General features: G+C 50.4%; 2 protein-coding genes across 6 annotated transcripts in view; both read right to left on the bottom strand.

Moving 5' to 3' along the window:
• Positions 1-10871, bottom strand: part of LOC119842870 (C-type lectin domain family 2 member B-like) — a 40869-nt gene extending 29998 nt beyond the window's left edge. For 2 of the 4 annotated variants that reach the window (XM_043497131.1, XM_043497126.1), the window contains exons 1-2: positions 10647-10871; positions 7583-7892 (exon numbers count right to left, since the gene is read on the bottom strand). The gene's annotated coding sequence lies outside the window, so the exon portion shown is untranslated. Of the gene's footprint in view, positions 1-7582; positions 7893-8009; positions 8027-10646 lie in introns of those variants that run through there. The other 2 variants (XM_043497130.1, XM_043497128.1) reach the window with 2 other exon arrangements.
• A 2506-nt stretch (positions 10872-13377) lies between these two features.
• The window catches only part of LOC119842869 (C-type lectin domain family 2 member E-like), a 268909-nt gene continuing 261402 nt past the window's right edge, over positions 13378-20884 (bottom strand). Inside the window, exons 3-6 of one of the 2 annotated variants that reach the window (XM_038371576.2) lie at positions 20315-20419; positions 17609-17796; positions 16710-16813; positions 13378-13963 (exon numbers count right to left, since the gene is read on the bottom strand). In XM_038371576.2, the coding sequence (XP_038227504.1) occupies positions 13816-13963; positions 16710-16813; positions 17609-17796; positions 20315-20419 (545 nt within the window). In that variant the 3' untranslated portion in view covers positions 13378-13815. The remainder of the gene's footprint in view (positions 13964-16709; positions 16814-17608; positions 17797-20314; positions 20420-20884) is intronic. The other variant, XM_043497122.1, reaches the window with a different exon arrangement.

The following is a 20884-nucleotide window of genomic DNA, read 5'->3' as shown; positions in this document are numbered from 1 at the left end:
TTTTTGCCTTCCTCTGTAGCATGGGGCATGGTTGACTGGAGGGAGGCTTCTCTGCTCCTTGAAGTTTTGAACCATGATTTGAGGACTTCAATAGCTCAGACATGGGTGAGGTTTTTCATAGGAGTGGTGGGTGACATTCTGTGGCCTGCGCTGTGCAGGAGGTCGGACTAGATGATCAGAGTGGTCCCTTCTGACCTTAGTATCTATGAATCTATGAATCTATGATGAAACTTCCAAATTCAGAAAATTTTTCCCAATGCCTCACGTTCGATTTGGGCATAGTTAGTTTCTGCTTTGCTTAGAGTGCGTGAAGCAAAAGCAATAGGTCTCTCTTCTCCAGAAGGCATAATGTGTGACATGACCACTCCCACTCCATAAGGGGAGGCATCGTAGGCCAGCTGTAGGGGTAAGGATGGATCAAAGTGCGTCAGAACTTCAGAATTTAGCAATGCATCCTTAGGTTTGTTAAATGCAACATCACAGACTTTAGTCCACTTCCAGGCCTTGTTCTGCCCAAGGAGTTCATGAAATGGTTTTAGCAGTGTGGCTAACTGTGAGATGAACTTTCCATAATATTTTAATAGTCCTTGAAACGAGTGAAGCTGGCTAACATTTTGAGGAGGGGGAGCCTCCACAATAGCCTTAACTTTTGCAAGGGCCTTATGAAGACCTGTAGCATCAATGATGTGTCCCAGATATTCAACAGGGGGCTGGAAGAATTCACACTTGTCTTTGCGGACTCGTTGGCCATACTCTTCCAGTCTTTGTAGGGTAGTCTCTAAATTCTTTAGGTGAGCCTTCTCATTCCTTCCAATGACCAGGATGTCATCCAGATAGCACTGGACTCCTGGCAAGCCACACAAGATCTGATCCATAGCCCTCTGGAACAGGGCGGGAGCAGACATTATTCCAAAGGGTAGACGACAGTATCAATAAAGTCCTTTATGCGTCACAATAGTCAACTGCTCTTGGGACTTTTCATCAATGTGCATCTGTATATACGCTTGACTCAGATCAATCTTACTGAACTTTTGTCCCCCAGCTAGGCCTGCGAAGAGGTCATCGATGCGGGGAAGCGGGTATTGCTCTGCACACAGCACTGGGTTGACAGTGACTTTAAAATCACCGCAAATCCAGAGGGAGCCATCTTTCTTCACTATTGGAAAGATAGGAGTTGCCCATGGGCTATGGGTAACTGGTTTTAGGACTCCATTTGTGACCAGTTGCTCCAGGTCCACTTCAATCTTCGGCCTGATGGATTATGGCACTGTTCTGGCTTTCAGATATTTTGGTTGACTGTCAGGTTTAATGTTCAATGTCACCAGGATTCCCTTCATACTTCCCAGATCCTCTCCAAAAACAGCAGCATGGTTCCTTAGTATAGCGGGCAGACCAGTTTCTTCTTTAGTCATTCAGTGCACTTCTGCCCAGTTCAGCTGGATCTTCCTAAGCCAAGACCTACCCATTAAGGCTGGGTAATTACCTCTTACCACAAACAGTGGCGATTTAGCAGCCTGTCCATTGAGCTCCACCTTGACATCAGTAGTGCCCAACATGGGCACAGCTTCTCCCGTATACGTCTTCAGAACAGTTTTTGTTGCCTTAAGCGGAAGATGCTGTAGCTTTCTTTATACACAGTCTCGGGGACCAGCAAGACAGCTGCACTGGTGTCCAGTTCCATGCGTATAGCTTTGCTGTCCAACAACGGGGATACCCAATATTCATGTGAGCTCATTGCCAAAGACAAAACGTGGAGCGGCTCTTCTTCTTGCGATGAGGTGTCACCTTGGTCATCCTGGGTCTGCTCACAGGCCTCCTTTTCTTTTGTTTACAGGCACGCTCAATGTGTCCCTTTTTGCCCCAGTGTCGACACACCAGGTCCTGACACCATCATTCTGAGTCCTGGTGACCCAGCTTACCACAGTGGCAACATTCCTGACTCCACACAGTTTTGTGGGTAGGTTCTTGTGACATCTTATGCACCCTAGGGGATGCACCGATGTATTGCACCTCCTTTGTAGCCAGTTCCATGGAGACCGCAATATCCACGGCCTTTGGTAAGGTAAGCTGAGCCTCTGTCAATAGGTGCTTCCGTATAGCTTCACTGTGCAGGCCACACACTAACCTGCCACGCAGGGCGTCATCTAATATCTCCTTAAATTCACAGTGTTTCGCAAGCTTTTTCAAAGTTGCTGCAAATTGTACAACTGTTTCATCTTCTTTCTGGTCTCTTTTGTGGAACCTGTATCTTTCAGCATTTACCATTGGTTTTGGAGAAAAATGGGACCCCAGGATTTCCACAATGTCACTGTAAGATTTGGTCTCTGGCTTAACAGGGTGTAGTAAGCTGTGCAGCAGGGAGTAGGTCTTAGCCTCTACAACACTTAAGAATATTGGCACCTTCTTCTCTTCTGTAATGTCATTTGCAATAACAAAAAGCTCAAAACGTTCAGTATATACATGCCATTGCACTATAGTCTCCGCAAAAGGTTCCAGTGGCCCTGTAAGTGTAGCCATGGTTTTAGTTTCAGTTTCAACAGTCAGTGCAAACAAGCCAGTTCTCACCCCCTTCCAGCAGCAAAAAGGTGGGGGTTTTTTTGTACCTTGACCTCTACTTCCTTCTGTTGCTGGGGCAGCACAGACATCCCATCCTCATCCCCACATTGTTATATGCTTGGGGGCAACAGTTTTAGGAAGAAATCCCTGGAGACACAGAGAGCTGTAAACCTTGAAAGCAGCCATTTATTGCCACACACTCAACTAACCAAAAACCAGCCAAAACTGGCTCGGCTATCCCCTAATAATCTAACTCAGTTGCCAATAGCAACAACAAGGTGTAGTCAGTAGTAATGTAAGGTGTCCTCTCGTGTCCATACCTTGTCAAGGTGGGACAGCTTGCGTGCTCTAACGATCCCCAAAGTCTGTGTCGGCGGGGGCTTTTTGCTCCTGGCAGGCTCAACCATGCTGGATTGGTCTGTGGGGGAGGGGCCACACAAAACAGACACCCTGGTCCTCCAGCTTGGGGATTAGGCACAGGGCTAACAACCCTGTCCCATAAAAAAACAAAATATGTTACAGAAACAGCAATGAAGAAATTGACCATTACTGTGTGTGACGGCCTTCAGGAGTCAATGACCTGTATGACTGTTAGTGGTGAAAGCCAAAAGGAAGCCACCGGCATGAAGACTGAAGTGCTCCACACCAAGACAAAAAACAAACTTGATTTTTGGAATGTACGGACAATGTACGAAAGAGGGAAGCTAGCTCAGGTCACAGCAGAGATGAGACGCTACCGCTTACACATCCTGGGTGTCAGCGAGAGCAGAGGTAGATGTGGTATATCTAGACTTCAGTAAGGCTTTTGATACGGTCTCACATGACCTTCTCATTAACAAACTAGGGAAATACAACCTGGATGGAGCTACTATAAGGTAAGTGCATAACTGGTTGGATAACCGTTCCCAGACAGTAGTTATCAGTGGTTCACAGTCATGCTGGAAGGGCACAATGAGTGGGGTCCTGCAGGGATCAGTTCTGAGTCCGGTTCTGTTCAATGTCTTCATCAGTGATTTAGACCATGGCATAGAGAGTACACTTATAAAGTTTGTGGATGACACCAAGATGGGAGGGGTTGCAAGTGCTTTGGAGGATAGGATTAAAATTCAAAATGATCTGGACAAACTTGAGAAATAGTGTGAGGAAAATAGGATGAAATTCAACAAGGACAAATGCAATGTACTCCACTTAGGAAGGAACAATCAGTTACACACATACAAAAAGGGAAATGACCGCCTAGGAAGGCGTACTATGGAAAGGGATCTAGGGGTCATAGTGGACCACAAGCTAAATATCAGTCAACAGTGTAACACTGTTGCAAAAAAAGCAAACATCATTCTGGGATGTATTAGCAGGAGTTTCATAAGCAAGACACGAGACGTAATTCTCCCGATCTACTCCACGCTGATTAAGCCTCAACTGGAGTATTCGCAAAAAGAAAAAGAGTACTTGTGGCACCTTAGAGACTAACAAATTTGTTTGAGCATAAGCTTTCGTGAGCTACAGCTCACTTCATCGGATGAGATGAAAGCTTATGCTTAGTCTCTAAGGTGCCACAAGTACTCCTTTTCATTTGCGAATACAGACTAACACGGCTGCTACTCTGAAACTGGAGTATTGTGTCCAATTCTGGGCACCACATTTCAGGAAGGATGTGGACAAATAGGAGAAAGTCCAGCGAAGAGCAACAAAAATGTTTAAAGGTCTAGAAAACATGACCTATGAGGGAAGATTGAAAGGAGTGGGTTTGTTTAGTCTGGAGAAGAGAAGACTGAGAGGGGACATGATAACAGTCTTCAAGTACCTGAAAGGTTGTTACAAGGAGGAAGGAGAAACATTATTCTCCTCAACGTCTGAGGACAGGACAAGAAGCAATGAGCTTAAACTGCAGCAAGGGAGGTTTAGGTTGGACATTAAGAAAAATGTCCTAACTGTTAGGGGCGTTAAGTACTGGAATAAATTGCCTAGGGAGGTTGTGGAATCTCCATCACTGGATATTTTTAAGGGCAGGTTAGACAAACACCTGTCAGGGATGGTCTAGATGGGGCTTGGTCCTGCCATGAGAGCAGGGGAATGGATTAGATGACCTCTCAAGGTTCTATGAAATATCATGACCTTTAATATTGCCTCGCCATCACCAGTATGCATAGAGGATTATGTTCTGACCAACACAGAAACATTCACATACTTGGGCAGCACTATCTGTCTGGATAGTGGAACAAGCCAGGACATCCAGAACAAAATCTGTAAAGCCAGGAACACCATTAGGAGCTTAAATACAGTCTGGAAGTCATCCAAATACAACACCAAAACCAAACTCAAGATTTATCAGAGCTGCGTACTTTCAACACTACTTTATAGTGCAGAATGCTGGGGAATGAGAAAGTATCACATGGCCAAACTGTCTTCATTCCATACGACCTCCCTCAGAAAAATCCTCCATATCATTTGGCCCAGAACAATTTCAAACCAAGATCTATTGACACAGTGCAGCCAAGAGGATCTGAGCACCGTCATTGCCAGAAAGCATTGGAGATGGATTGGCCATGTGCATCAGATGGAAACTGATTCCATTACCAGAGTAGCAATAAGATGGACCCCTGAAGGCAAGCGAAAATGAGGCGGCCCGAAAACAACTTGGCGAAGAGCTGGGGAAGCCAAGCTGAAAAACCTGGGGCACAGCTGGGGAACCATTGAAAGACTTGCCAGAAACAGACAGGAGTGGAGGAGCTTCGTTGCTGCCCTAAACACCAGAGGCATCATGGGAACATGATGATGATGAATGCAAGGACCTTACAGGCCCGTATCCTTCAGCACGTTAGTATAAGGCTTGAGACGTATGAACAGATAAACAGCCCAACAGAAAACTCCAAGCATTGGAGAGCTGAAAATAGAGTGCTTAAAGGGGAATTGCTGACCACAGGAACATGACCCAGCCACAAGATGGCCATGGTTAGGAATTGACGTATATGATAAGAACTTGAAATCACTGATATACTAACCTATAGGAGAAGGACACTCCAATATTAGTAAGGTAAGGATATTCAAATAGGAAAAATGGAAAAAACCCCTACTAAATATGCATCAAACATAGGGGCATCAGCGTATCATATTATAAAAGTTGCACCCCAGTAGCTACGGAGAAGGAGATGTAGTCTTTGGGAGGTGCTAGAATGGTGGCCACTGATGATGAGGGGGGGAATGATGGTGATGAGGAAGATGATGGCTAATGTTTCAGGTTGTTCTACAAGGGATGGTTTGAGTATACGGGATCTCTGTAGTGCCTCTACCTACCTTACTGAGTTGGAGTGTTTATGACTGTGCTAAATGTATTAATGAACTATTTGTAAATAGAGAAGAGTTCCTATAGTGTGAGGGTTGCAAGTGTGCACATCGGGGTTCCCAACTATACAATAATTTGAATAATACTGGGCCTGATCTTGGGACAAGAACCTGTCAACCCTCAAAGTGATGACTGGGGATTCTTAAGTAATCAAATATAAATATAATCTATAGATTGGGCTACAATGGAGGACACTCAGATATTGTGGGGGATGGGAAGCAATACAAAACCCGAAAACAGAACCATGCATGACTGATGCTCGTCACACCACTAGAGCACTGTTGCATCGCACTCAGATACCATGGGGAAGGTGTGGTATAAACCTGAACAACCACATATGAAATCAGAGCTTCATGCTACAAATAGCTTTAGGTAACAAAAATCACCACCACCATCTTCCAAAGCAGCATAAAACTGTGTGTCAAAAACTCCAAACAGTCACAAGTTACCAAAGAATGGGTTCTGTAAGAGGCCCTTATCTGGCCTGGCATCCAGTGTGTCTGTTCCTCAGTTTAGTTCTGGCCATGCCTCAGTTTCCCCTCAACAGTTGGGTAGAAACTTCAGTGTAGCTCTCCACAGTCACCATGCCAACAAGTGTCCTTCCTCCTCCACGGTAAGTGAGAATCCAAACAAAATAACACAAGCCCTTCCTCGCCCACAGTCCTCTTCCCAGCGTCTCCCTTTAGTTGCAGCATTCACAGAAGTCCACAATTCCCACTCCAGCGATTCCACACCACCTTCTTCCCAAGATGCAGGGGAATGAAGGGGGCAAGGAGATGGTGCGGGACTGGTGTCTTTACTTGGGTGGGGGCAGAGGAACTGGGCCCACTGCATTCTTCTCCTCCTACCAAATGCAGAGTCCTTTACTGGAGTGGTCTTGATGGTTTGGGGGTTAACACTCCATTGAGATGCATGGAGCAGCTCCTCCCATTTCAGAGAATGGTCTCAGGCTCTCTGCAGACTCAGGCAGATGTTTCTGCATTTCTTACAGTCAAATCACAGTTCCAGTCTTTTCTTCCCAAGGACTCAAAACTTTTCAAACAAACAAACAACAACAAAACCGTCTGAGGTAATCACATGACACCAGGTAGGAGCCAGGGCCCTGGTCAGGGTCAATAATGTTTATGCCTTAATCTGGCTCTGATCAATCCCACTCACAAATAGACTCACTCCCGGTCTCAGTACTTGGACAGATTCATAGTTATAATCATGACAGGTCTACAACTTTTTCCATACCAGGGCCCCCAACCCTTGAGACCTGCCATCTAGCTGGGACCCCAGTCTCAACTGGGGAGGTACAAAGGCAGCTGTTTGACACCCATTCACAACCCTCCTCACCTGAGAACACTTGAACTGTAAAACCAGCTGGAGCTTCACATCATGCTCTCAGCTACTCACGGAGAGAGGAGCCCACAGCCAGAGAACCTCTTTACAACTGGAGGGCCCCACTCCATCTACTAGGCAGGCACACTGCTTGGATCAAACTAAAACAGTCCTCCAGATTTTGGATTAGGCACCTAAATACCATTGAGGATCTAGGCCTTGCTACCTCCCGGCTTTGGGAAATCAACAAACTCAGGAGCATCTGAGAACATGGGAGCTACAAAGTAAAGTGGTTTGCAACCTTCACCAGAGCAGCCATGCCTGAAACCCCAGGAGTCATTCAGAAGGGAAGCCACTCACCTGATTCATGCCGGTTTCTGAGATTCCTGACCCCTTCCTAGCTATCAGATATCCCAGCAGATGATGGGCAGCCTAATCCTCCCCAGTAGTCAAATAAACTGATTGTTATTTACTGGGAGAAATGATGAGCTGGTCTCTGAGCCGAACCTGAAGGGAGAGATCAGAAAGATCCTCTAAAGAATCAATGGTATCCTACAGAGAACCAAGAGTGGGATTAGAGTTTGTTTGAGCAAGAGGAGAGTAATTGGATAATACTTATCTGATTAGTCAGTGCTCAGTGAGAGTCTGTCCATAGGCCCCAGGAACGTTCCTGCAAAGGAAGTAACAGAAAGTTGTTAAGCAAAGCTCAGACTTTAAGGTCAGAAGGGATCATCATGATCCTCTAGTCTGACCTCCTGCACACTGCAGGCCACAGAACCTCACCCACACACTCCTGTGATAGACCCATCTCCTTAGGATCAAGTCAAATAATCCATTGGAAGGAGTTCTGCGGTGTTTTTAGATACAACCTGGAAAGGGTTGTTTTAAAGTGTTGAGCATGAAGTAATTTTATCCCCCAAATTACTAATAATTTGGAGAAGCACGGATTGGTAGGCTGAACCTTACCATTGCTCTTATTAATGTTAACTCAGGAGAGTGACCCCTAGCACCGCTCCTTATACACTATTTTAGTCATAATATATCCTTGCTGGAACTAAGTACGATCCAGAGTAGGCCTTGATAGAATACAAACACAGTAAGTGTCAGCTAACCAAGTAAGCATGTTCCAGACCTTAGCGGATGATGCAGAGACAAGCTGTCATAAATATAAAGGGAAGGGTAAACACCTTTAAATCCCTTCTGGCCAGAGGAAAAACCGTTTTACCTGTAAAGGGTCAAGAAGCTAAGATAACCTCGCTGGCACCTGACCAAAATGACCAATGAGGAGACAAGATACTTTCAAAGCTGGAGGGAGTGGGGTGAACAAAGGGTTCTCTCTCTCTGTCTGTGTGATGCTTTTGCCGGGACCAGGGCAGGAAAGCAGGTCAGAACTCCTGTAAAGAGTTAGTAAGCAATCTAGTTAGATATGCGTTAGTTTCTGTTTTGTTTAAATGGCTGATAAAATAAGTTGTGCTGGATGGAATGGATATTCCTCTTTGTGTCTTTTTGTAACTTAAGGTTTTTGCCTAGAGGGATTCTCTATGTTTTGAATCTGATTACCCTGTAATGTATTTACCATCCTGATTTTACAAAGGTGATTCTTTTACTTTTTCTTTAACTAAATTTCTCTTTTAAGAACCTGATTGCTTTTTCATTGTTCTTAAGATCCAAGGGTTTGGGTCTGTGTTCACCTATGCAAATTGGTGAGGATTTTTATCAAGCCTTCCCCAAGAAAGGGGGTGTAGGGCTTGGAGGGATTTTGGGGGGAAAGATGTTTCCAAGTGGGCTCTTTCCCTGTTCTTTGTGTAACACTTTGGTGATGGCAGCTTTTAACCTAAGCTGGTAAGAATAAGCTTAGGGGGTCTTTCATGTAGGTCCCCACATCTGTACCCTAGAGTTCAGAGTGGGGAAGGAACCTTGACACAAGCGTTCTCAAGTAACTATGTAAACACAACCCTAACATGGTCCAGGAACACCCCGACCTCTCAAAGATAACGAGGAGATGGCAGGATAGTGAATGAGGATGTTTTGTTCGATGTAGAAGGATAAGGATGGTAACTAACGATATCTAGGGTGTAATACGTAACGATATCTAGGGTGTAATCAATGCTGAGAGTCTCCACTAGGTGTCATCACTACACAGCACATGAAAGCTTACGCTCAGATAAATTTGTTAGTCTCTAAGGTGCCACAAGTCCTCCTTTTCTTTTCACTACACAGCACACGCCCCTCCTTAATCAAGAGCAGAATTATGTTTTACGTGACTCTAAGCAGCTCCAAGGACACTGTGAACCCTAATGGATTATCAATTCTTTGCACTTATACAAAGCCAGTCATTCATAGATCCCAAGGTGCTTTGGGTGAGCCCCTCTCCCCGTCCCTCCCCCCTGGGCCACCCCTCTTCCCCCCTTCCCTCCCCACTGATGGCCCCTCTCCCCCTCGCTCCTTCCCTCCTTCCTTCCCCATGGCTGCCCCTCCCCACAGAGCGACCCCTCCCCTCAGGGCTGCCCCTCTCCTCCTCTCCCGTCATGGCTCCCCCTCTCCCCCTCCCTCCCCTCTGGGGCCACCCCCTTCCCTCTGCCTCCCTCCCTCCCCTTCCCTGAGGCTGCCCCTCTCCTTCTCCCTGCACCACTCCTCTCCCCCTCCCTCCTTCCCCTCAGGGCTGTCCCTTCTCCCCCCATCCCCAGAGCCGCTCCTCTCCTCCCTCCCTCCCTCCCCAGAGCTGCCCCTCTCTCCCTCCCTCCTTCCCTGAGCTGTCAGCCTGAACCCCAAGTCCCGCTTTGCATCCAGCATTTATAATGGTGTTAAATATATAAAAAAGTGTTTTTAATTTATATGGAGGGGGTCACACTCAGAGGCTTGCTATGTGAAAGGGGTCACCAGTACAAAGTTTTGAGAACCACTGGTATACATTTTAAACAAACAATTTAATACTGTACACAGCAATGATGAGTGTGAAGCTTGGTTGAGGTGGTGGAGTCAGAGAGTGGGATATTTCCCAGGGAATGTCTTACTGCTAAATGATGAACTAGCACTTGACTGAGCCCTCAGGGGCCATTTAACATGTTGTTAATGTAGCCTCACGCTCTACAAGGCAGCACGAATGGAGGGAGGAGACACGGCATGGCAGAGAGAGACAGAGACACACACCGTGTGTGTGTGAGAGAGAGATACACCCCATGTATCCGAGAAGGGACACAGGGTGGGGGGATGACACGCTGTGAGGGGGGGGCTGCGTCACCCCCAGTACCTGCTGTGGTGGTGGGTGGGGTTCCAGGGTAACTTCCGTCTGTCTTTGCTTCTAGCGAGTAGTAGGATAGAACTGGGGGGCTGTGTGCACACGCTGGGGGCGGGGGGTGAGGGCACAGCCCATGGGCTGTGTGTGGGTGCCAGCTGGGGGAGCTGATCAGTTCAGGGTGCTCACCTGTCCCAAAATGGCGTCTCTCTCCAGCCGGTTGCAGTTTGGGGCCAGCCTGGCTCTCCTGTGGCACGGGCGGGGGACAGCTCTCTACGGACTCAGAGAACTAACAGCGCCCTTGGGTGAGCTAGGGCTTGACAACTTTAAAATGCTGCAACGCCGCAGGAGAACCATTTCGATGCCTTTTCACGGGCAATCAGTATCTCCTCTGCTCATTGTGGTGCTGCAGACACTCGCCACACTCTGCTGTAATGTGGAACTGTGTAATGCTGACACAATCGAGTTTCACATTGCAGCAGAATGGTGCAGTACAGACACTTGTTGCGTTACACTAGCAAGTTTAGCTTTTCTTGATGGCTGTCTGGAGAGGCAATAATGCACAAGGCTCCAATATGGCTGGTGGGCTGTGCAGGCCAGCTGTAGACCCTGGGAGTGGAACTAGGGTTGCAGATGCCTTGCAGAGCTCCAGCTGTCCTTCAGGCAAGTGCCTGCTCCCAGTGTAACTGTTGGCTCGGTAGTGCCCATGAGCTCGTCCTACAGACAAACCAATGGAGTTAGCAGGAAAGGAGTGAGAAGGAGAGTACGGGGCACAGAGTAGGGCAGCAGCCGCAGGATTCTGAATTTTAGTCTCCCTTTGGGGAGTTCAGTGTAAAGGGGGAAATGTTCCATACTGTCCTTCACCAGATCTCCACAGAAGCCATACTTAGCACGTACAGCGTTCTTCAGTGCGGGCCCCACAATCCCCAGCAAGGGCCTAGCAACACGCCTCAGAACTACGCCCCTGGGCGATTGCTTCCACCCCCTGGCAGTGGGACTCCTCTGTTTTCAAGTCTCAAAGAAGCCTCCGACCCCGGGAGCAACTTCTCTCAATGGATATCAAAGGGCATTAAAGCTGTCATAGATGTTAAGGCCACTAGGCACCCTTGTGTTAGTCTTGTTTGACCTCGTGCATAACGCAGACCTGAGAATTTCACCCAGTGATGTAAGCATCCAGTCTTGATTTAAAGTGATGGAAAATCTGCTGCATCCCTTTGTTGTCTGTTGTGTGTTTGTGTTTGTTGTGGTGTGCTTGCTGCTGGACTGAAATATACAGAAAGTTGCCAAGTCTCACGAGATAAATACGCGACCCTGCCTTTCTAAAACAAGCCCAAGCCACCGGAAAACCAGCAGCTCGGTAAGAGGTGATTTGAGCTCCCCCTCCCCTCGGCCAGCCACCCTGAGCTCCTGGTTCCACTTCCCCTTTCCCGCTGCCTCTTCTCATCTCTGCTCTGTCCCTCCCCCCAGTTTCCCAACCACGATCGCGCCTCTCCGGATCCTCCCCCCAGGCTCCCAAGCGAGGTCTTGCTCCTCTCTCTGCTCCCCCCACACCACTCTAGGAGCGCTACTTAAACACGTGGCCTGCAGATAAAGCGCTATGCTTTTAATTTAAAAGGTGGGGTGTGTGTGGGAGGGAGAAGTAAACTGGCCCCTTCTAATTGTATTTAGAAACCTACTAAAGGAACTAAGCACAGTTTCCTACAGATTAGGTTCCTTTGAAACTAATGGTTATGAAAGGATGAAACCGCCCGTGACACAGCAGAAAGGGAACTCTGAGCCTTCCTCTGCACCACGGGCAGCCCTCCCCTCATAGATGCTAAGGCACCTGAAAGTTGTCAGTACAGCAGCGACATGCCAGGCTCTTTAGAAAGTTAACAAGACCCCGTCCCTGCCCGCAGAGAGTTTACAGTAGGCACCATGCCAATGCAGGGCGACGGAGAGAAGGCACTAGAAAGCCACACACCCAGTGGTGAGCTGCAGCCGGTTCACACCAGTTCCGCAAACCAGTGGTTAAATTTTGAAGCAGTTTTTAGAACTGGTTGTTAACCCGTTTTCCTGCAGGGGGTGCTGAGGCTTTGCAGGGCTCCAGCCGGGAAGTGATGTAATTCCTCCTCTGGCTGCTGGGGGCGCTGCCCTGTGGGAGCCACATGGGCTGCCGCCTGGCCCTGGGCTCGAGCCCTGTTGCGGCTGCTCCCCCGACCCCTGGCGCTCCCGCTGCTGCCTGGTGGGTCCCCAGCTGCTCTGCTGGGCCCGGGCTGCGTCCTGCTGCTCAGGCTGCTCTGAGCCGCTCTCCCCGTGAGTGCCCACCACCCTGCCCTGCCTCCAGCCACCCCCTGCACCTCCTGCCTGCAGCCAGCCCCCCTGCACCCCCTACCCTGCCTCCAGCCCCCCTGCACCTCCTACCCGCAGCCAGCCCATCTCCAGCCACCCCCTGCCCACAGCCAGCCCCCTGCACCCCCTGCCCACAGCCAGCCCCTGCCTCCAGCCAGCTCCGCACCCTCCTGTCTCCAGCCAGCTCCGCACCCCCTGCCCTGCCCACAGCCAGCCCCTGCCTCACCCCCTGCCTCCAGCTAGCCCTGCCCACACCCCTGTCTGCAGCTGGCCCCACATCCACTGGTGCCCTACAGTTCCCAGGGCAGTAACCCTGCACACCTGCTTCAATGAGGGGGGCAGGGAGCAGCTGGGACCCACACATGTGCACACAGGGTGACCAGACAGCAAGTGTGAAAAATCAGGACAGGCGTGGGGGGGTAATAGGGGTCTATATAAGAATAAGACCCCAAAATCAGGACTGTCCCTATAAAATCGGGATATCTGGTCACTCTAGCACACCCCCAGAGAGTGGTAGGGACCCACACATGTGAAACGGAGCTCATTTCTAGTTCAGGCCCATCTTTTTAAAAAAGAACTTTAGACAGGGTTAACATACAGCTGTATTTTTCCGGACAGGTCAGGCTTTTTGGTTCTTAAATCGCCATCTGGGATTTAAGGAAAATATGGATGTATGGTAACTCTGTTGGTACAAAAAATACATACTGGGGCACATCCCTTAAATCAGAACTTTTTAAGGGAACCGGTTAAGATTTTGGCAGCTCATCACTGCCTCTGCCCCAGCCCCACCATATATCACCTTCATATTGGTGCACAAAACAAAATTCATTCCACACCTGGGTGTTAAAAATTAGAGGGAACATTGGTGGGGGAACAAGATGCGTAGATGGCATTTCACCAAAATCAACAGTGCTCTGCCCCGTGATGTGCAGAGCATTCCCTGATATTCCGGAATTGGTCAGACGTGATGGACACAAGAAATCACAGTCCGGCTTTTTCAGGGCTAGATTCTATAATACTCTTATCATCAGCCCCCTTCCACTGCATCCTCCTGTGCCTTTGTAAACTCATTGGGTTTGGTGCAGATCCAGTGTCTCTTACTGGTGCATCGCAAGCTGCTGACCCGATTCTCATCATTTAGATATGCGCAGTCTCCTCCTCCTCCTATCACAAATCTGCAAGACAGAAGCCAGGGAGCTGGTGTCAGGTAGGAGTTGGGTGTTTCCTGTCAGCCACGGACAAAGGAAGACGCTTGCACAGCGCAGGGAGCTGCTGCACTCACAGCCCCTCACGATTCCCCTTCCTGCACCAGCAAACAGGCCCCATCCCCAACACAAGGAGGCAGCAGGGCCAGGAGAGGTTCTTCGATCAACTGGCCTCCATGCAGCCTCTATGTTGGGTGGATATTTTAACCCCAGTTCCTGCTCCCCCCCCATACCCAGCTGGGTTTATATGGGCCCCAGCAGGCCCAACCCACGCAAGCTTCCCTGGGGGGAAGATTCCAGGTGAGTATAAGCCCGGTGAGGAGCTATATCTGCTGCGCTAGGTCCAGCCTGTCCATCTGGGCTGGGAGGCCTGCTACCAGCTACACTGTAGACAGACCCCCAAGCAGGCTTGCTAACAGATGGTCCCATGACCCAATCACAAAGGCAGGCTGCCGCCTAGACCAGGGCACTCATCCTGGAACACATGACAGTATCTGACTGGAATCAGATAACAGGTCATCAACTGACTGGGTTCCTAAGCCCGCTCTGGGCACATTTTCCATCTTATCACCGACCACTTTTTTTTTTTTTTTAAATGCAATTTAGCTGTAAGCACCTAAGACCGGCAATATTGGGTCAGACCAATGGTCCATCTAGCCCAGTGTCCTGTCGTCCGATACTGGCCTGTGATAGATGCTTCAGAGGGAACAAACAGAACAGGGCTGTTATCGAGTGAACATCCCGTCACCCAGTCCCAGCTTCTGACAGTCAGAGGTTTGGAGCACTCAGAGCATGGGAGTTGCATCCCTGATCATACTGGCCAATAGGAACTGGTAGAACTGTTCTCTATGACCTTCTTGTTTTTGTTTAAACAAAGTTATACTTTTGGCATCCCCTGACAACAAGTTCCACAGGCTGACTGTGCGTCGTGGGAACAAATACTTCCTTATGTTTGTTTGAAACCTGCTGCCTGTTCATTTCATTGGGTGACCCCTGGTTCTTGTATTATGTGAAGGGGTAAATAACACTTCCCTCTTCACCTTCTCAACCCCACTCCTGATTTTACACACCTCTATCATGTACCGTCTTAGTCATCTCCTGTCCAAGCTGAACAGTTGCATTTTAATCTCTCCTCATATGGGAGCTGTTTCATATCCCTAATCATTTTTGTTGCCCTTCTCTGTACCTTTTCCAGTTTAATATATTTTTTTTTGAAATGGGGTAACCAGAACTACCCTCAGTATTCAAAGTGTGGGCGCACCAAGGATTTATATATTGGCGTTGTGTTATTTTCAGCCTTATCTATTGCTTTCCTAATAGATCCTAAACATTATTAGTTTTTTTGGGGTTGGTTTTTTTTTTTTTTTTTTGGACTGTGCTGCACATTGAGCTAATGTTTCCACAGACCTATCCGCAATGACTCCATGATCTCTTTCTTGAGGGGTAACAGCTCATTTCAACGCCATCATTTTGTATGTATAAATTGGTTACGTTTTCCAACGTGCATTACATTTCACTTATCGACACTGATTTTCATCTCCCGTTTTTGTCACCCATTCACTTTATCTCTTTGCAGTCAGCTTTGGTCTTAACTATCTTAAGTAATTTGCTATGGTCTGCAAATTTTCCCAAATCACTGTTCACCCTCTTTTCCAGATCTTTTAAGAATATGTTGAACAGCGCTGGTCCCAGTACAGATCCTTGGCAGACCCACTATTTATCCCTCTTCATTGTGAAAACTGACTGTTTATTCTTATCTTTTTTTCCTTTAGTTTAACTGGTTAAAAGAAAAGGAGGACTTGTGGCACCTTAGAGACTAACAAATTTATTTGAGCATAAGCTTTCGTGAGCTACAGCTCAACGCATCCGATGAAACGAGCTGGCAACTTTTTGGCAAAACTGGGCATTTGTTCTGTTTGCTCTTGCCAATTGATGATCTGTGAGCAAGGGCAAATAAGACAAATGCCCAGTTTTGCCAAAGGTGGTTTAGGGAGGTGCGGCGAGACTTGGGCCGGCCCTGGGCGGTGGGGAGGGAAGTTGGGGCGACTGGCCCAGCTAGCTCTTTACGGGGGGCCTCGGGCAAGCGGCTCAGGCCAGGGGAGGGGGGAAAAAATATGATCACCCTACCACAGCCCAGCTTCAGGCCTGGCCAGGGCCACAGTTCTGGCACTAGTGACCCGTGACCTCCCCCCCCCCCCCCCCCACACACACACTTTGATATAGGTTTCAGCACTTCCACACAGGCCCCCAGAATGGCTGGGGCTGGGCACAGGCCCCATGTGTTAATCATACACTGCTAGGAGGCAGCGTTAACCTGAGTCTCCTGTGGCCCCTTCCCCCATGAGGGGGATTTACCCCAACTCTCTTCAGGAAGGGCCCTGGGATAAGAACAGCAAGTGTCGCAGCTGAATCCGCCACGCAGCTGTTCAAAGAGCACGGTGGGGCTCTCCGCTCCCACCCAGACAGCTCAGTGGGGAAGGAACAGAGGGGGCGGGGGGGGGTAACCCAAGGGATGGCAGCACCACACTGCAAGGAGGAGCTGCAAGTCCCAAACAGACACTGACTTCCATCTGTCACTAATGCATCAAGTACATAAGAACCAGAGCGCTCTCTGGCTGTTTCCACAACACTGAATAATGGGTCGGTCTGAACTCAGTATCTCAGACGCCAGGGACCCAAAGCCCAGGGAATTCACAGAGATGGGAGAAAGACTCACAGGTTGTTGAATTCGGTGCCGTTGGTCCATTTCCAGAGCTGCCCCGGGTCCCTCTGAAGACCGAGCCAGTGGTCAGGTTTGCCTTTATAGCGCAGCAAGAAATCCTAAAAACAGCAGAGGGAGAAGCGGTGTCAGAGCCCCGACCCTGCTGCTCCCCCAGGCTCTGGGCAGGGAATCCCAGGTGCACACGGAAGGGATCCGAGTGTTTCCAGGGGGTGGCTGGGGATTTTTACCTCCCCCTTGCCCAGCTCTGGGTAATTCAGTATTAACCCTCCCGCACTAAACCCAGCTTCCCCCCCCCCCCACTAAACCCAGCTCCCCCCCACCCAATCTCCCCTGGGCTTGGGCAACTCTTGGGTGCTGCTGGATCTAAGCTGCGCCCACCCCCCATGCAAGGCCAGGTTCTGTGTGAAAGCTGCATCTTACAGAGCAGCTGAGCTCCTCTCACCATCCCAGGGGAAGGAGAGAGAGACAGTCTGCACAGGGGAGGGGCCAGGACTGAGAGAAGACACCCTCCCCCCTATTCTCAGCCAGGAGAGGCCAGGGCCCCAGACCACATCCCCTCTCCCCAGCTGGCTGCTCTTTCCTCTGTACAGGAGCAGCAGTGGCTGTGTTGTGCTGGGTTCTTCAGTCCCCGTCCATGCAGCTCAATAGGCCAGGAAATGCCAGAGCCAGCTCAGCCTTAGAGAGGGGCAGGAAGAGAACAGGTGAGGGTGGGCGATCCCCGCGGTCACACACTGACACTAGAGGAGCCCTAGGTCCAGCCAGGCCTGGGATACAGCTGATAGAAGCTCATTTGCTCTGGCCTCCCAGCACGAGAGGAGCCACAGAGCCCAGGTCCTACTGCAGCAGGCACCACTGAGCCAAGGCCAGTGTATGGCAATTAGAGAGTCTCTCACCAGGTCCTGCTCACTGTTGATCCCAGCCAGGGAGGCGTTGAGTGCAGAGCACTGGCTCCGGCTGTAGGTCCAGTTCCCTTCCGTCTCTGAGAAATAGTAGCATTTCCCTCCATACCCAACCCAGTCCTCCGGGCAGCAGGACACAGCAGGGGGCCCCAGATCAGCTGACGGAAGCTTAGGTCTCAGCCCTAACAAGACAGTAACATGTGGTGTGAGTGGGACCTGCCACCTGGCCATGAGGAGAACACGGGGAGATGCGCCCCGGGCTTTTGAGACGCCTCAAACCCCCAGCAGGTGCTGGAAGGGCGTGACGGAGCCAGGAGGACACTGGGAATCCAGCCCCAGACAGGGGTTTCCTGACCCTGGTCTCTCTCTCTCAGGTTCACATTCAATAGGGATGCAGCTGACAAATAGCTCATGCTTCGAATCCCAGCACAGATAACTGGGCCCGAGCTCAGTGTTAGAGCAGGGGGTGGGCAGGAAGCTGCAGAGGGAGGGGACAGTTATCAGGAGACAGCAGGGGGAGAACAATTAATGAATAAGAGGTTGACCTCAAAATGATTTGCCAGGTCTATTACCCCAAGGAATCTTGCTAGCCTGAGGCCTGGGCCACTTCTCCCTTCCTCCTGCTCTATGCTTGGCTTCCCAGGAGAGGCAGGTTGAGATGAAGATGGGAACAAACTCCCTTCCCTTCAGGAGACTGAACGCCCGCTGCCCGGGCCCGTCCAGCACAGCCAGACGCAGGGCGATGGAGACGTTTGCCATGATATGTTTGCAGCCTGAGCCTGAACATCTACACCGCCATTAGCCCCTTAGCCCAAGAAGCCCCAGGAGCCTGAGTCAGCTGACGCTGGCCAGCCACAAGTAGTCTAGTGCCGTGTGGACTATGTGGATGTACCTTGAGGGGCCAGAAATGTTGTTACTTGATTCACCTCTTACATACCTATACACCTTTCTTCCCCAATACAGCAGCTAGAAGGAAACTCGCTGGAAGCCCTCACCGCAGTGTAACCCTTTCAGGGCCATGAGAGATCAGCAGTGGGGTCATGCATAACACACCAAACAGCTATTGCAGGGGCAGGCAAACTTTTTGGCCTGAGGGCCACACTGCTTTACCGAAATTGTATGGAGGGCCGGTTAGGGGAGGCTGTGCCTCCCCAAACAGCTAGGTGTGGCGTGGCCCGGCCCCCACCCCCTTTCAGACCCCCCCTGCTTCTCGTCCCCTGATGGAATCCCCTGGGACTCCTGCCCCATCCAGCCCCCCGCTGCCTGTCTGCCCCAAGAATTCCTGATTCCCCCCCCCCATTCAACCGCCCTGTTCCTCACCCTCTGACTGCCCTGACCCCTTATCCACACCCCTGCCCCCGGACTACCCCCCTGCCCTCTATCCAACCCCACTTACTCACTGGAGCACCAGTGGCTGGCAGCACGGCTGAAGCACCAGGACAGGCAGCCATGCCGCCCAGCTGGAGCCAGCCATGCCACCACACAGCACAGAGTACTAAGTCAGACCAGCAGCGCAGTGAGCTGAGGCTGCGGGGGAACAGGAGGAGAGGGGCCAGGGGTAGCCTCCTGGGCCAGGAGCTCAGGGGCCAGGCAGGAGGGTTCATAGTTTACCCACCTCTGAGATATTGGCATGGTCAGTGCAGTAGGTGAATAACCAGAGGCAGGGTTATTAGGGTCACTATGGGAAGAGTTGCTAACCTATTCCAAACACCATGTCAGTGAGTGATTTCCCTCCCCCCAGAATCACTCCTGCTCTCTCTCAGCATCAGGGAGATCTCATGTTGTTTCCTTTTTGGGGTGGGGAGGAGTCTGACTCAAACACCTTCAGCCATTTTTGTGCATGTCACGTTTTTTGTTCATTTCGTACCACAATAACTCTGTAGCTGGTTTTAAGCCTTCCCCTGTGGCTGGGATTGAGACACACTTACGTTTGGGAGCTATTAGCAGCTATTAGAACATGTGGGTCATGTCCCAGCACAGAGGATTCCTAATGCAGACAGACCTGGATTCAGCCCCCTCTGCCAGCTGCTAAATCCTCCTGGGGCCCAGCAATCAGACCCCAGGGCAATAGATAAATCCCACACCTGAGAGTCTCACAGCACCCCCCTTCCCCAGGCTATTGGCAGATACAGCTGGGTTCAGCTGTTCCCGGTGAATGTGCACTAGCACACGCTGTCTGTGCAGGTGGGAAAGTCAATAGAGCTACGGGACCCTGCACTGCTGAGATTGCTAATTGGTGGGTTTCACACTGCGTTAACGGAGGTGTCTGTACTGCATTCTACAGCTCATTTCAGTGACACGCCAGCACCTGCCCAGCATTGGGCACGACCCAGGGATGCAGGAAGGCCAGGTTGGTACCCCAGGGCAACACACTGCAGGCAGAGGGCCCAGCTCATTGCTGCCCTGCACCTTCTCCTGTTAATCACCCCCACTCTGAACCAGTATCAATGACTGTGCCTGGGGCCCAACAATAGTGACTTGGACCCAAAGTGCTCGGAGGGCTAATGTCAGTCAGATCGTCCCGACAGAGAGTGCCCAAGAGCAGGGGTCTGGGAGGGAGCAGGAGAAGGGACGTGGAGGAAAATCCCCCAGGAATCCTCTGTTCCAGGGGCAGAAGCCAGACAGGCCAGGAGGAGAGACTGACTGTGGTGGCTCCAGGGGCAATGGGATGTGCAGAGGGAGGGAAAGCTGAGAACTCACATGCCAAGACAAAAAGAGCAATGAGACCCAACACGACTGCGATGGAGACTGCGATCACAACTTCCCGTTTCTTGTAGTTACATTTGCTGGAGTTAGCACGAGGTTCTGAAACAGAAAGACCCGTCAGGCAGGGCTGCGAGGACACATCTCACTGACAGCACCAAGGCTCGAGCTGCCCTAGAACATGCACCGTTCTGTCGATTGTTCCTTCCGTCAGACGCTCTGGGAGATGAGTCCAGAAGGTCAGGCAGGCTGGGGCTGGCAGAACAGCCCCTCTTTCCCCTCAGCCCTCCCTAGGCACCCCCAGCCAGGCTGTCACGGGGCCTGGTGAGCTCAGGGATACAGAGACAAGGACCCACATGTTCCGGTGGGAGGAGCTCAAGCTGCCCCCCCCGACCCCCACGCTGAGCGCAGGCTGGGCCCACACTGCCGAGTGCGCCTGTCTCACACTGGCCATACACAGCAGAAGGGGGGAGAACGAACCAGGCAGAGATGGCCCAGGGCAGTCACAGGGGGTCTGACACACCCAGCCCAAAAAGCCCCTGCACAGCCACCGCTGTGCGCCAGACA

The sequence above is a fragment of the Dermochelys coriacea genome, chromosome 14 (assembly GCF_009764565.3).
Source record: "Dermochelys coriacea isolate rDerCor1 chromosome 14, rDerCor1.pri.v4, whole genome shotgun sequence".
Taxonomy (NCBI): Eukaryota; Metazoa; Chordata; order Testudines; family Dermochelyidae; genus Dermochelys; species Dermochelys coriacea.
The sequence above is the reverse complement of the archived record's forward strand: the minus strand, read 5'-3'. Positions and strand labels throughout refer to the sequence as shown.